This window comes from Rhinatrema bivittatum, chromosome 1 (assembly GCF_901001135.1).
Source record: "Rhinatrema bivittatum chromosome 1, aRhiBiv1.1, whole genome shotgun sequence".
In the NCBI taxonomy this organism is placed as follows: domain Eukaryota; kingdom Metazoa; phylum Chordata; class Amphibia; order Gymnophiona; family Rhinatrematidae; genus Rhinatrema; species Rhinatrema bivittatum.
The window spans coordinates 214,360,619-214,373,239 of record NC_042615.1 but is presented as its reverse complement, the minus strand read 5'-3'; the positions used below and the strand labels follow the sequence as shown (position 1 = coordinate 214,373,239).

The window sequence follows — 12,621 nt, the reverse complement described above, 5'->3', positions numbered from 1 at the left end:
TTACAATCTTCATCTAGGGAAAAAACACATATTCCTTAGTAGGGTTTAAGAATAGAGGACAGACAACATTCAGCACAGTCACCAGAGGGATGAATCCCAGCCATCATACAATGGTTGCAATTACAGTTGAGATTCAGGGTACATGTTCCACAGGTTCTGAATAGGATTGCTATCTCTTCCCCCTCCCCTCCCACCTACTCTCCCACTTCTTATGATTGTTGCAGCAATGGCTAAGTTTTAGCAGAATAAGATGAAGGAATACAAATGAGCCTAAAACTCCTGGTAGCTGTGAATAAAGGTTATGGGGCCGATTTTAAATTTTATGCGCGCGGGGTACATTTGTGCGTGCTACCAGGCGTGCACGAATGTACACCCAATTTTATAACATGTGTGCGCTGCCGCGCACATGTTATAAAATCCGGGGTCGGCGCATGCAAGGGTGTACACACTTGTGCACTTTGCGCGCGCCGAGCCCAAGGGGCCACTCCGAAATTAGAGCGGGCTCGGAGGGAACTTTTTTACCGCTCCCCCCTACACCTTCCCCTCCCTTCCCCTATCTAACCCACCCCCCAGCCCTAACTAAATCCCCCCTCCTACCTTTGTTGCAGAAGTTACGCCTGCCCGAGGCAGGCGTAACTTGTGCGCGGCCAGCCAGCTGCCGGCGCGCCATCGCCTGGCACAGGCCGCTGTGCCAGAGGACTTGGGACTGCCCCAGGACCGCCCCCAGCCCCGCCCCCAGACCGCCCATTTTTTAAAGCCCTGGGATATACGTGCGTCCCGGGGCTTGTGCATGCCACCGAGCCTATGCAAAATAGGCTCGGCGCGTGCAGGGGTAGGTTTTCAGGGGTTTCGCGAGTATCTTACGTGTGTAAGCCTTTCAAAATCTACCCCTATAATTGTAGGTAGGTTCTGATTGAGCTGAAATTCCAAAGAATGAATCTGCTAGCCAAAGAAAATCTTTTGGGCTTATCTTTTGGTTAGATGAGCTCACTTTGAGAAACGCTGTCAGAAAGAGAATTGGTTTGGCAGATTGAACTTTGATTCCATTTGACCAAACAAGCCAAATATTAATTATTTTCATAGTATGCACCGTTATAGTGTATGTGAGTGTTTTTCACTGTCTCCTATAGAAATTTGCCCCATATTACACCAAGACAACATCTACAGTGCACATCAAACTTTCAAATACAGATTTTTGAAAGCTAATCGGTCTGGAGAAATTGGAAGCTTTAAACATTTCTGGCCCTCAGTTCTCGTTAAATGAAAAAACATGCATATGCACAGATCTGGAGTGCTTTTAAACGACCTTATTGAAAAGGGCTCACCCTTATCAGGCTGAGGATATTTTTTTAATAGGATGGTGCCAGGACTATGCTCTAACTTCCTTTCAAATTTGATTATGATCAGACTACAAACACAGGAGTTATTTCATCTCTACATAGACAGATTGAAAAACTGAATCACTGCTATGGTGCTATCAGCCCTGGTTGAAAAGGGCCAACAAGAGGGCCCACAGCACAAGGTACATGTTTGAACTTTGCATCCACTACATTAATCATTTGTCTGTGTGGTCATTAAATATACTTATGGTCTTAATGGCTCTGAAAATCTGACCACTTTTTAAAATGAAAAGTTGCAGAGCAATAATTACCTTAATAAAGGCATAATCATCTTGAACAGTCAAGGAGTTCCCATCAATGCTGCCAGCAAACTGGACAGTCAATGTTCTGTCGGAGCAGTTATGAATCTGACAGGTGATGTAGTGAAAACCTACAAGCAAAAAAAGTTGATTTAAATTAATATTTTCACCCAAGTGACCAGAAACATTTTAAATTTCATCTCCCAGAACAAATTGCTTGTTACTGGTATGACACTGACTGTTCAGAGCCTTAACATTTCCACATATCCTTTAATTTTGGAGTGATCAAGTTTGTAAGGTTTTTCTTGTTTAGACATTTTATCTGCCTCTATCTAAGCTGCTGGTACAAGCAATCTAGGCCTAAGAAAAATTCCTTTTGCCCATATGAATTGTTAATATTGCAATTCTAGAATTAAACTACACTGTAGACTACATGTCCTAATCTCAAATGAGCTCTGCAGTAATTGCAAATATTTTTAGAAACAGACACTCAAGTCCTTCTGGAACATACAAATATTTAAATCAGCAGCTTTTCCTCCTTGCTATACATTTTTAATTTTCATGGAGTATAGGGATGAAAGGAATTCAAGGATAAAAAATGTTTCCAGTGTTTTAAGTTAATGAGAAAGTAGATACAAAAGTGTTATAATGACTGAATAAGCTGGAGAGTCCAGGATGATGCTGGCTGGTCAGGTCACTGTACCTCCAACCCCTTCTTACTCTGCCTCATGTGATTCATCAAGTGTCAAAGCACTGGCTGCGTATTAGTGAAGCAACACCCAACTGATGAGTGGATACTGATAAATCCCAAAGGAAAGGAAAAAAGAGCATATACCTTCTTCCCATCTTCCAACTACTGAAAGATAATGGAATCACCCACTTCCTCTACGCTGACGACATTCAACTTCTAATTCCCATCCAAAATTCAATCGAAGACACCTACAAGGAAACCTCTGCCCTACTTATCTCAATCAAACATCTCCTAACTTCACTTCAATATCGGCAAAACTGAAATAATTCTCATGGACAAAAAACCCAACCCAACTCCACCACCCCTCCCTTTACTTGACAATCAAATGAACTCTATACTCCCTGCCACCCACACCAGGAACCTAGGAATTATTATCGATAAAGAGCTTTCATTCAAGAATCACATATCAAACAAAACTAAAGAAGGATATCACAGATTACTAACCTTAAGACGTTTAAAACTGTTTCTTAACCCTTATGACTTCAGAACTGTCTTACAACTACTCATATTCTCTACCATCAACTACTGCAACTCCCTACTGCTTGGAATACCATATTCAAACCTAAAACCTCTCCAGATTCTGCAGAATTCAGCAGCCAGAATTCTGACAGGAACAAAAAGAAAAGATCACATAACGCCCATATTGATTTCACTACACTGGCTTCCAATTAAAGCACGAATTGAACACAAATCCATGACCATCATACATAAAATTCTAAACAATGAACATCAAGGACTAAATGGCTTAAATATAACCCCCCAGAATCCTCAAAGAAACCTATGCTCAAACAATTCAGGATGTTTAAATATCCCCCCCCATCAGAGATGCTCATTTGACAACAACCAGAGAAAGAGCCTTTTCCATTGCCTCCCCTAAAATTTGGAACTCCCTCCCAAAAGATCTGAGAACCCAACCTAACCTCAAAACTTTCAAAAAAGACCTAAAAACATGGCTGTTTCGCAAAGTCGACATTGACATTCACTCTTCTGACCATCCTAACACCCAATTGAACTTTCAACCTAAAAAATGATTCTTTTCTGGACTAGAAAATAATTAACCTCTGTTTAATATGCATCCTGTTATACCTATTTTTCACAATTGTTAAGAGAATTACAACTTGATTCTTGTAAACCGTTATGATGGCTTCACCGAATGACGGTATATAAAACTCAACAAAATATATAAATAAATAAATAAATAGATAAACAAACAAATAAATAAATAAATAGATGAATAAATAGATAAATAATTAAATAAAAGATTCCGTGGCCACTCAGTTAAATAAATAATAAACACTTGTATTCAGTGCTCACATCTCCTTTCTCCAAATGACAGTCCTTCATCTTTCCCCACACCACCTAACTTTCCTCATCATTCATACTCTCGCACCACCTTTCAATCCTGCATATTATACTCTTCAGCTTTCAACCCTCACTCCTGCAACAGCATGAAAACATGGGGGCAGTAAAAGCCTTGAGTTTTCTGTCTCCACAGTTGCCAAGCCTCCCCTACTGTCCTTGCACTGTGTGCTAGAAAAGAAACTTGTGCTATGAAGGCAGGAACTGGAAACACTGGACTGGAAGTGCACCATGTTTTGTTTTGTTTTTACTGCCTGTGTGGTGCTGTGCTTCTTCTTCAGTTTCATGGTGCTTCTTCTCTGTGGTGGCAGTACTAGAGCTGCCTCTCAACTGCCACAAAGCTGGAAGAGGAGGAGCTGTGTGTGATTTTGTGTGTTTATTGGGGGGGGGGGGGGGGGGGGGGCAGGACTGACAGCCCTACAGTTTCCTAGAAAGTCCAAGAAAAATAGGTTGCCTGTTTTCCATGAAAGATGTGTAAGCAAACAGGTTTCTCAACAGTTCCATTTTCAGTAAGCTACATAACTGCAATGCATGGAAGGACTTTTGTGCCTGTGTAAATTTAAACACATTTCAAAGAGAAACAACTTGGGTAGTTTCTCTTCGAAATCTGCTTTAACATATGCAGACATAAAAATACCAGTGTACTTTGCAGCTGCGATTTCAGTGGATGGCGTAGGTGTGAGAAACTAAGTGGATAGATTGATTTTATGCATGTGGTTTACTTCCCGGATATAAAATTGCCCATGGAAACACCACTTTTTTATCTAGGTAAAAATGCACATGTTATGAATAACCAGATCTATCCCCACAACTCTCTAGGTTACATGAATAGATCCTTTTGTAATTCACCTTTGGGAAGGGGGCCACCCTGTTGAGCACTGACCACCTCAGTTTAGGGTTGGGGTTGCGGATTCTGTGAATGGGAGACAGGATACACCTCAGGGGATCACACTCCAGTATAGTCAGTTCACACAAAAAGTTGTGTTCCACACAAAAATAACATCTAAAGGGTGAATTTTCAAACGTTGCACATGTAAAAATTAGATTTTACACGCATAAAATAGTACATAAGCGAATGCATGCTATTTTCAAAACTGTAACTTATACGTGTAAATCGGTATCCACAAGTAAATTTGCATATGTAAGAAAGGGGAGTGCCAGGGCTGTTCCAGTTTGGGCCAATGTTTACACAAATAGGTTGCTATTGTAAAACCTGCCAAAGTGACTCACGTATGTCTTTTACTTGTGTATATTTACATTTGCTCAATATACGGTGTAAATGATTGTAAAAATCGTTAAAGTGAAAAAATGACTGGGTAGAGAGTCTAAGTGCAATGGGGGACCATCAAGCTAGGGCAAGAGAACACTGCAGAAATTTCATCTTTGTGAGACTTTCTTCACTCCAAATGATGTCAAATCTTCACCAAGGTGTACTGTGCTATTGTACATCTCACTTTTTATGTCAAACTACACCCAAAATCCTAAACCACCACCAAAACCTCACCTTGAGTTATTAGCTGGCCTCCTATAGTGATATAAATAGTTGACTACTATTGAAGGCCTTATAAAGACTCTCTCTCTCACATGGTGTGGTAACTCTAAAATTACCCTAACCACACACCCTTTTCCTTATTGTGAGCATTATTCATGTGAAATTTATAACATTTTGATAAATCTAGGCCAAAGTAAGGTAGCTGGTTAAGTCTCAAATGGAGAGACTCCTAGCTGTAGGAGCCTGAACCTTGGGCTCCCCAACTGACACGCTGCTGGCTACACAACTGCACCAACACTTCCTGGACCAATCTGTCCCTGAATAAATTAGCAACTTTAATGAGTTGAGTAAATGCAATGAGCATGCTTACACTGTGTTATCAACAGATACTAAGGGCATGAAATAAAAAATGTTTGCTCACACTTCATACTACCTTAGATTACATAAGAACAAAAGATATGCCATACTGAGTCAGACCAAGGGGTCATCAAGCCCAGTATCCTGTCTCCAACAGTGGCCAATCTAAGTCACAAGTACCTGACAAGTACCTAAATATTAAATAGATCCTTTGCATGAATATCGGCAACAAGAAGTGGCTATTCCTTATTGATTAATAGCAGTTTATGGACTTCTCCTCCAGGAACTTATCCAAATCTATTTTAAACCCAGCTACTCTTATTGCCTTAACCACATCCTCTGGCAATGGATTCCAGAGCTTAATTGTGCATTGAGTGTAAAACTTTTTTTTCTCCAATTTGTTTCAAATGTGCTACTTTCTAACTTCATATAGTACCCACTAGTCCTTGTATTATCCGAAAGAGTAAAAGAAAATTGGTTCTTACCTGCTAATTTTCATTCCAGTAGTACTAAGGATCAGTCCTTCTGCTGGTAGGGATACACAACCCACTTCTCTGGACTGATCCTGTACGTACTGGGAAATAACCTTTCACATTTATCTTTTCAAATCCTTTCATGATTTTGTAGACCTCTATTATATATCCCATCAGCCGTCTCTTCTCCAAGTTGGAGAACCCTAACCTCTTTAACCTTTCCTCATAAGGGAGCCATTCTATGCCATTTATCATTTTGGTCGCCCTTTTCTGTACTTTCTCCAGTGCAACTATACATTTTTTGAAATACAGTGATCAGAAGTGCACACAGTATTCAAGGTGCGGTCTAACCACTGAGCAATATAGAGGCATTATGACATCCTCCGCTTTATTTGCCATTCCCTTCCTAATAATTTCTAACATTGTTTACTTTTTTGACCGCCACAGCACACTGAGCCAACGATTTCAATGTAATATCAACTATGATGCCCAGATATTTTTCCTGGGTGGTAATTCCTAAAATGGAATCTAACATCGTGTAACTACACCATGGGTTATTTTTCCCTATATGCATCACTTTGTACTTGTCCATATTGTATTTCATCTGCCCAATCTTCCAGTCTCACAAGTTCTCCTGCAATTTATCACAATTCACTTGTAATTTAAGTACTCTGAATAATTTTGTGTCATCTGTGAATTTGATCACCTCTCTCAGCATATTTCATTCCAGATCATTTATAAATATATTAAAAAGCACCAGTTCAAGTTCAAATCCCTGAGGCACTCCGCTGTTTACTTTTTTCCACTTTGAAAACAGACCATGCAATCCTGCTCTCTGTTTCAATGTCTTTTAACCAGTTTGCAATTCACAAAAGGACATTTCCTATCCTATGACTTTTTAGTTTTCTTAGAAGCCTCTCATGAGGTACTTTATCAAACACCTTCTGAAAATCCAAATATACCACATCTTTCGGTTCACCTTTATCCACATGCTTATTCACCCCTCTAAAAAATGTAGCAGATTTGTGAGGCAAGACTTCCCTTGGGTAAATCCATGATGGCTGTGTCCCATTAAATCACGTCTGGTCAAAAACATTAATGCATTCCCATCTCCATAGGAATCAACCATTTCTGCATTTCATACTTATACTAAAATTAGAAAAAATATACAGTCATTAACCAAAGCTTATAGGTATGTAGGAAAAAAGACAACACAAAAAAAGGATCATTCACCATGCACTGTATGGTTTCCTCTCACTTATTTGCAAGCAGCATTGTACATCAAGAATGTCTGCAACGCATCATAGCTTCCTCATCTCTGAGGCTTCAGTCTGCATTGTACCACTAGAATACCATGCAGCCATGGCTGTATACTGAACAATACTGAACAAACTATCCAAAATGGGGTTTTGGGTTAAAGAGGAATATGGAAAGAGTTGTCATCTGGATAGGACAACAAAGGAGCATCTAACGCCCATCAAGCACTTCAAGCCGCACTGAACATGTTGGTGTTCCATCATTTGACATCGTCTTGCAAGTATTACATTTTTCAAAGATGTCAGTATAAACTGTGTTTGTTTATTTCTGCAGCAAATTTTGGCTCCCGATGAAGGCGTAGCCGAAACATGGATCCTGTGTTGGGCTCTCTCCATCCAAGTCTCACACGAAGAATATGGCGTTTCTTCGCGTTGCAGAAAGTTAAGTCAAAATAGTTGGAATTTGGATTTTTTGGAATTTGGACATTTGTCTTCATAAATACTATGAGAAGTTTTGATATACTGAGTTATTGAAAATTGTTCTGGTGTATTGGACTGTTCCACTAAGCAAAGCTACAAAAAACACTCATCTAAGACCTATGATTATACTAATTGGCGTATCACCCTACATGCTATCTAGCATCATAATATATGCCTATGTATGAGGTCTGCTAAATGAGAGAAAAAAATTCCTCCTCACCGTTGGTGTTTATGTCTATCCCTCAATCTGTGTGGTTGAACAGTTGTTGTTGTGGTTGATTTGTTTTGGCTGTTACCACTGCTCTAAATAATTTTCTGAGAGTTTTTTTGATTGTTTTGACTCCCCTAAACGTATCCCCTATGAGGAAAGATTAAAGAGGTTAGGACTTTTCAGCTTGGAGAAGAGATGGTTGAGGGGGGATATGATAGAGATGTTTAAAATTATGAGAGGTCTAGAACAGGTAGATGTGAATCGGTTATTTACTCTTTCGGATAATAGAAAGACTAGGGGGCACTCCATGAAGTTAGCATGGGGCACGTTTAAAACTAATCGGAGAAAGTTCTTTTTTACTCAATGCACAATTAAACTCTGGAATTTGTTGCCAGAGGATGTGGTTAGTGCAGTTAGTATAGCTGTGTTTAAAAAAGGATTGGATAGGTTCTTGGAGGAGAAGTCCATTACCTGCTATTAAGTTCACTTAGAGAATAGCCACTGCCATTAGAAATGGTAACATGGAATAGACTTAGTTTTTGGGTACTTGCCAGGTTCTTATGGCCTGGATTGGCCACTGTTGGAAACAGAATGCTGGGCTTGATGGACCCTTGGTCTGACCCAGTATGGCATTTTCTTATGTTCTTGTCAGTGAGAAAATCAGTGGTCACATGGGTCCAGGGTTCCTTGGGGTCTGGCAGCAGCTGTAACTGCCCCCAAGTTCTCAAACTTTTATTAATGGCACAGGTAGGGCAAGACTCTACATAACACTTAACATCGGTCTTTATGTGAGGCCACCAGTAGTGCACATGATTAATTTTGATGTCCCAGTGATGCCAGGATGACCAGACAGGCAGAAGTCATGAGCCCATTGAAGAACTTTCTGTCATATGTGCTGGGGTTCAATAGTCTTCCTGGGTGGAACTGTGAATGGGGCCACAACCACAACTTTTGCTGGATCAATGATATACTATGGAGCTTCTAGGGCTCCCTCAGTATCAAAAGAACAGGCGAGAGCATCAGCTTAGTGGTGTTTCATAGTGGGCCGATACTGCAACTCAAAGTCAAATCAATTAAAAAATCAGTGACCAGTGTGCTTGCCTAGGATTTAATCTCTGAGCTTGCACTAAATGTTCAATATATTTGTGATTTGTATTGATGGTTACTGGGTGTCTGGCTCCCCTCCAGCATATATTGAAATTCTCCAAGGCCCACTTGACCGCCCGCAGCTCGCAGTCTCCTCTGGTGTAGTTTTTCTCTGCTGGAGAGAACTTTTTCGAAAAGTATGAGCATGTAACAATTATACCATTATTGTTATGCTGTAGGGGACAGCACCCACACCAAGGCTAGATGCATCTACCTCCAAGATAAATGGTATTGTCAAATCTGAGTGGTGTTGGCACAGATTGAGAGGGAACTCCTCTTTTAGCTGCTCGAAAGCTTTAATAGCATCTGTAGTCCAATTCTTGATACCTGAGCCCTTTTTAGTTAGAGCTGTGAGTGGAACTGCCAAGGAGGAGTAAGCATGAATAAATTGCCTATAGTAATTTGTGAACCCCAGGAAGCAATGTAGTGCCTTGAGGATTATGGGCCGTGGCCATTCCAATATGGCTTTTCATTTCTCTGAGTCCATCCAGAGTCCTTGGCCTGAGATTATATAACTCCAAAGAAGGGAAGTTCCTCCTGTTCAAAGATACACATCGCTAACTTATCTTAGAGGTGATGCTCTCAGAGTCTTTGGAGGACCTGTTTCACATGATGTTGGTGCTCAGATAATGACTTAAAAAAGACTAGGATGTCATCCAAGTAAACTACTACATGAGAGTAGAGCAGATCCAGGAATATCTCGTTTACCATAAATTGGAAGATTGCGCAGGTGTTGTACAAACTGAAGGGCATCACTAGGTACTCATAGTGTCTGTCATGAGTGTTAAAGGTGGTCTTCCACTCGTTGCCCTCTCGGATTCTGATCCGGTTGTACGCCCCCTGAGGTTCCAGCTTGGGAAACACTTGCGTGCCCCAAAGGCGGTCAAAGAGCTTGGAAATCAAGGGACTAGGATATCAATTTTTCTTCATTATAGAGTTAAGACCACAATAATCAATGTAAGGATGTAATGACCTGTCCTTCTTCCCAATAAAAAGAATCCAGCCCCTGCAGGTGAGGAAGAGGGACGAATGAAGCCTCAGTCCAAATTCTCCTTAATGTATTTGGGTCACACCCTCTGTTTCTGGAGCAGAAAGTGGATATACTCTGCCTCTGAGTGGAACCTTGCCAGGGATCAAGCCTATGGCACAATCATAGAAATGATGAGGTGGCAGAATCTCCACCTGTTTATGAAAATATCAGTGAATTCGGTATACTGTAGTGGCAGACCGGGAAGTTCTGAGGTAATTGTCTGAGCTGCTGATACCACAGTGAGGCCAGGCATTAAGAATACAGGGAAGAGCAAGATGACATGGAAGGCTGACTTTGGCACTGTTCCTGCTGTGCCAAGGCTGAGCCGCATCAGGGGTGAGTGCTGCGGGGCCGATGCAATATCATGCGTGTAAAAATGTGCGTCCAAACTGGGTGCCCATTTTTTCAATATGTCACATCCACCTCTCCTGGGCACGTGATGCAATATTCTAATGAGCTGTTGCATTAAAATGGATGTTCTAGGGATAACTTATGCGTCCCTAGTGCTCAAAAGCATTAGGCACCCAGAATACATGGCTGTGCGCATGTTAGGAAAATGGACACTCAATACGAGCGTCTGTTTGATCACGCTGCAGATAATTTACCAGCACAATATACACACAATGGGGTAGATTTTCAAACAAGGCGCGTTGGCGTACTTTTGTTGGCGCTCCAGGCGCCAACAAAAGTACGCAGGATTTTAGTAGACACGCAGAGCCGCACGTATCCGCTAAAATCCTGGATCGGCGTGCACAAGGCTATCAATTCCGTATAGCTGGCGCGCGCCGAGCCGCGCAGCCTACCCCCGTTCCCTCCGAGGCCGCTCCGAAATCGAGCGGCCTCGGAGGGAACTTTCCTTTGCCCTCCCCTCACCTTCCCCTCCCTTCCCCTACCTAACCCACCCGCCCGGCCCTGTCTAAATCCCCTCCTTACCGTTGTCGGGGGATTTACGCCTCCCTCTGGGAGGCGTAAATCCCCGCGCGCCAGCGGGCCGCTAGCGCGCCGGGACGCGACCTGGGGGCGGGTCCAGAGGGCACAGCCACGCCCCCGGACCGCCCCGGGCTGTAACAACGCCCCCTGGCCCGCCCCCAAAACGCTGGCGACACACCCCCTAAACGCCGCGTGGCTCGGGCCCGCCCCCCGACACGCCCCCCTCGCCAAACCCCGGGACTTACGCGAGTCCCGGGGTCTGCGCGCGCCGGTAGGCCTATTGAACATAGGCCTACCGGCGCGCAGGGCCCTGCTCGCCTAAATCCGCCCGGATTTGGGCGGATTTAGGCGAGCAGGGCTCTTAAAATCCGCCCCAATATACATATCCTGAAGCATGTTTATTTATTTATTTATTTATTTATTTATTTATTGTTTTTGTTATACCAAGTTTCATGATAGGCATCACATCAACCCGGTTTACAAATAACAAGGAGTGTAAAGCATAACGTAACGTAAAAAACAATATTTTCAATAAGAACCTTGAACTTTAAATACAGTGAATCAGAAAAAGGGAGAGGGAAAGTTACAAAAAACAAGGAAAATAAACTTGGGATGGAAGGGGAGAAATTGAACAGCACAATATTTACATTTCAGCCTATTGATACATTAGAATAGCAAGTGAAAAAATAAGACTATGAAACGATACATAGGTAATCAAATGAATAAATACGACACAGTTGTGAATGGTAATAGTATGATAAATATTCAGCAGGAATTAGTGAGAGAGGGTTTGAGGTTGGTTGTAAATTGTGCATGTAAATTGTGCATGTAAATTGTAAATTGTGTAAAACATGTAAATTGTGCATGTATATTGTGTGCCCGCAAATATTTTTTTTTATCAAGCCTTTCATTTTTTAATGATATTTAGTCATCGCAAAGAGTAGATCTTAGTATCACGATGATACTAAATTGGAGGAAACACAGAAAAAGCAGTATTTTTTAAATTCTTAGTTGAGCTCTTGACACACGGCAAAACTTAATGCAAGCTCTGGGGCTGGCGTTAAATTTGCCCTGTTAAAAAGTGCATGTCGGATGCATGGCAATTTTTTGCATCTGGGGTTAATAGCTAATAGCCTCATCTACATGGAATTTACATGTAATGAGGAAAGATTAAAGAGGTTAGGACTTTTCAGCTTGGAGAAGAGACGACTGAGGGGGGATATGATAGAGGTATTTAAAATCATGAGAGGTCTAGAACGGGTAGATGTGAATTGGTTATTTACTCTTTCGGATAATAGAAAGACTAGGGGGCACTCCATGAAGTTAGCATTGGGGCACATTTAAAACTAATCGGAGAAAGTTCTTTTTTACTCAACGCACAATTAAACTCTGGAATTTGTTGCCAGAGGATGTGGTTAGTGCAGTTAGTATAGCTGTGTTTAAAAAAGGATTGGATAAGTTCTTGGGGGAGAAGCCAATTACCTGCTATTAAGTTCA

At 41.6% G+C, this 12,621-nt stretch overlaps 1 protein-coding gene across 3 annotated transcripts in view; it reads right to left on the bottom strand.

The window, feature by feature from the left end:
• Positions 1-12,621, bottom strand: part of SORCS2 (sortilin related VPS10 domain containing receptor 2) — a 1,741,628-nt gene that overhangs the window by 337,806 nt on the left and 1,391,201 nt on the right. For all 3 annotated transcript variants that reach the window (XM_029591638.1, XM_029591649.1, XM_029591657.1), the window contains exon 7: positions 1,652-1,770. In XM_029591638.1, the coding sequence (XP_029447498.1) occupies positions 1,652-1,770 (119 nt within the window). The remainder of the gene's footprint in view (positions 1-1,651; positions 1,771-12,621) is intronic.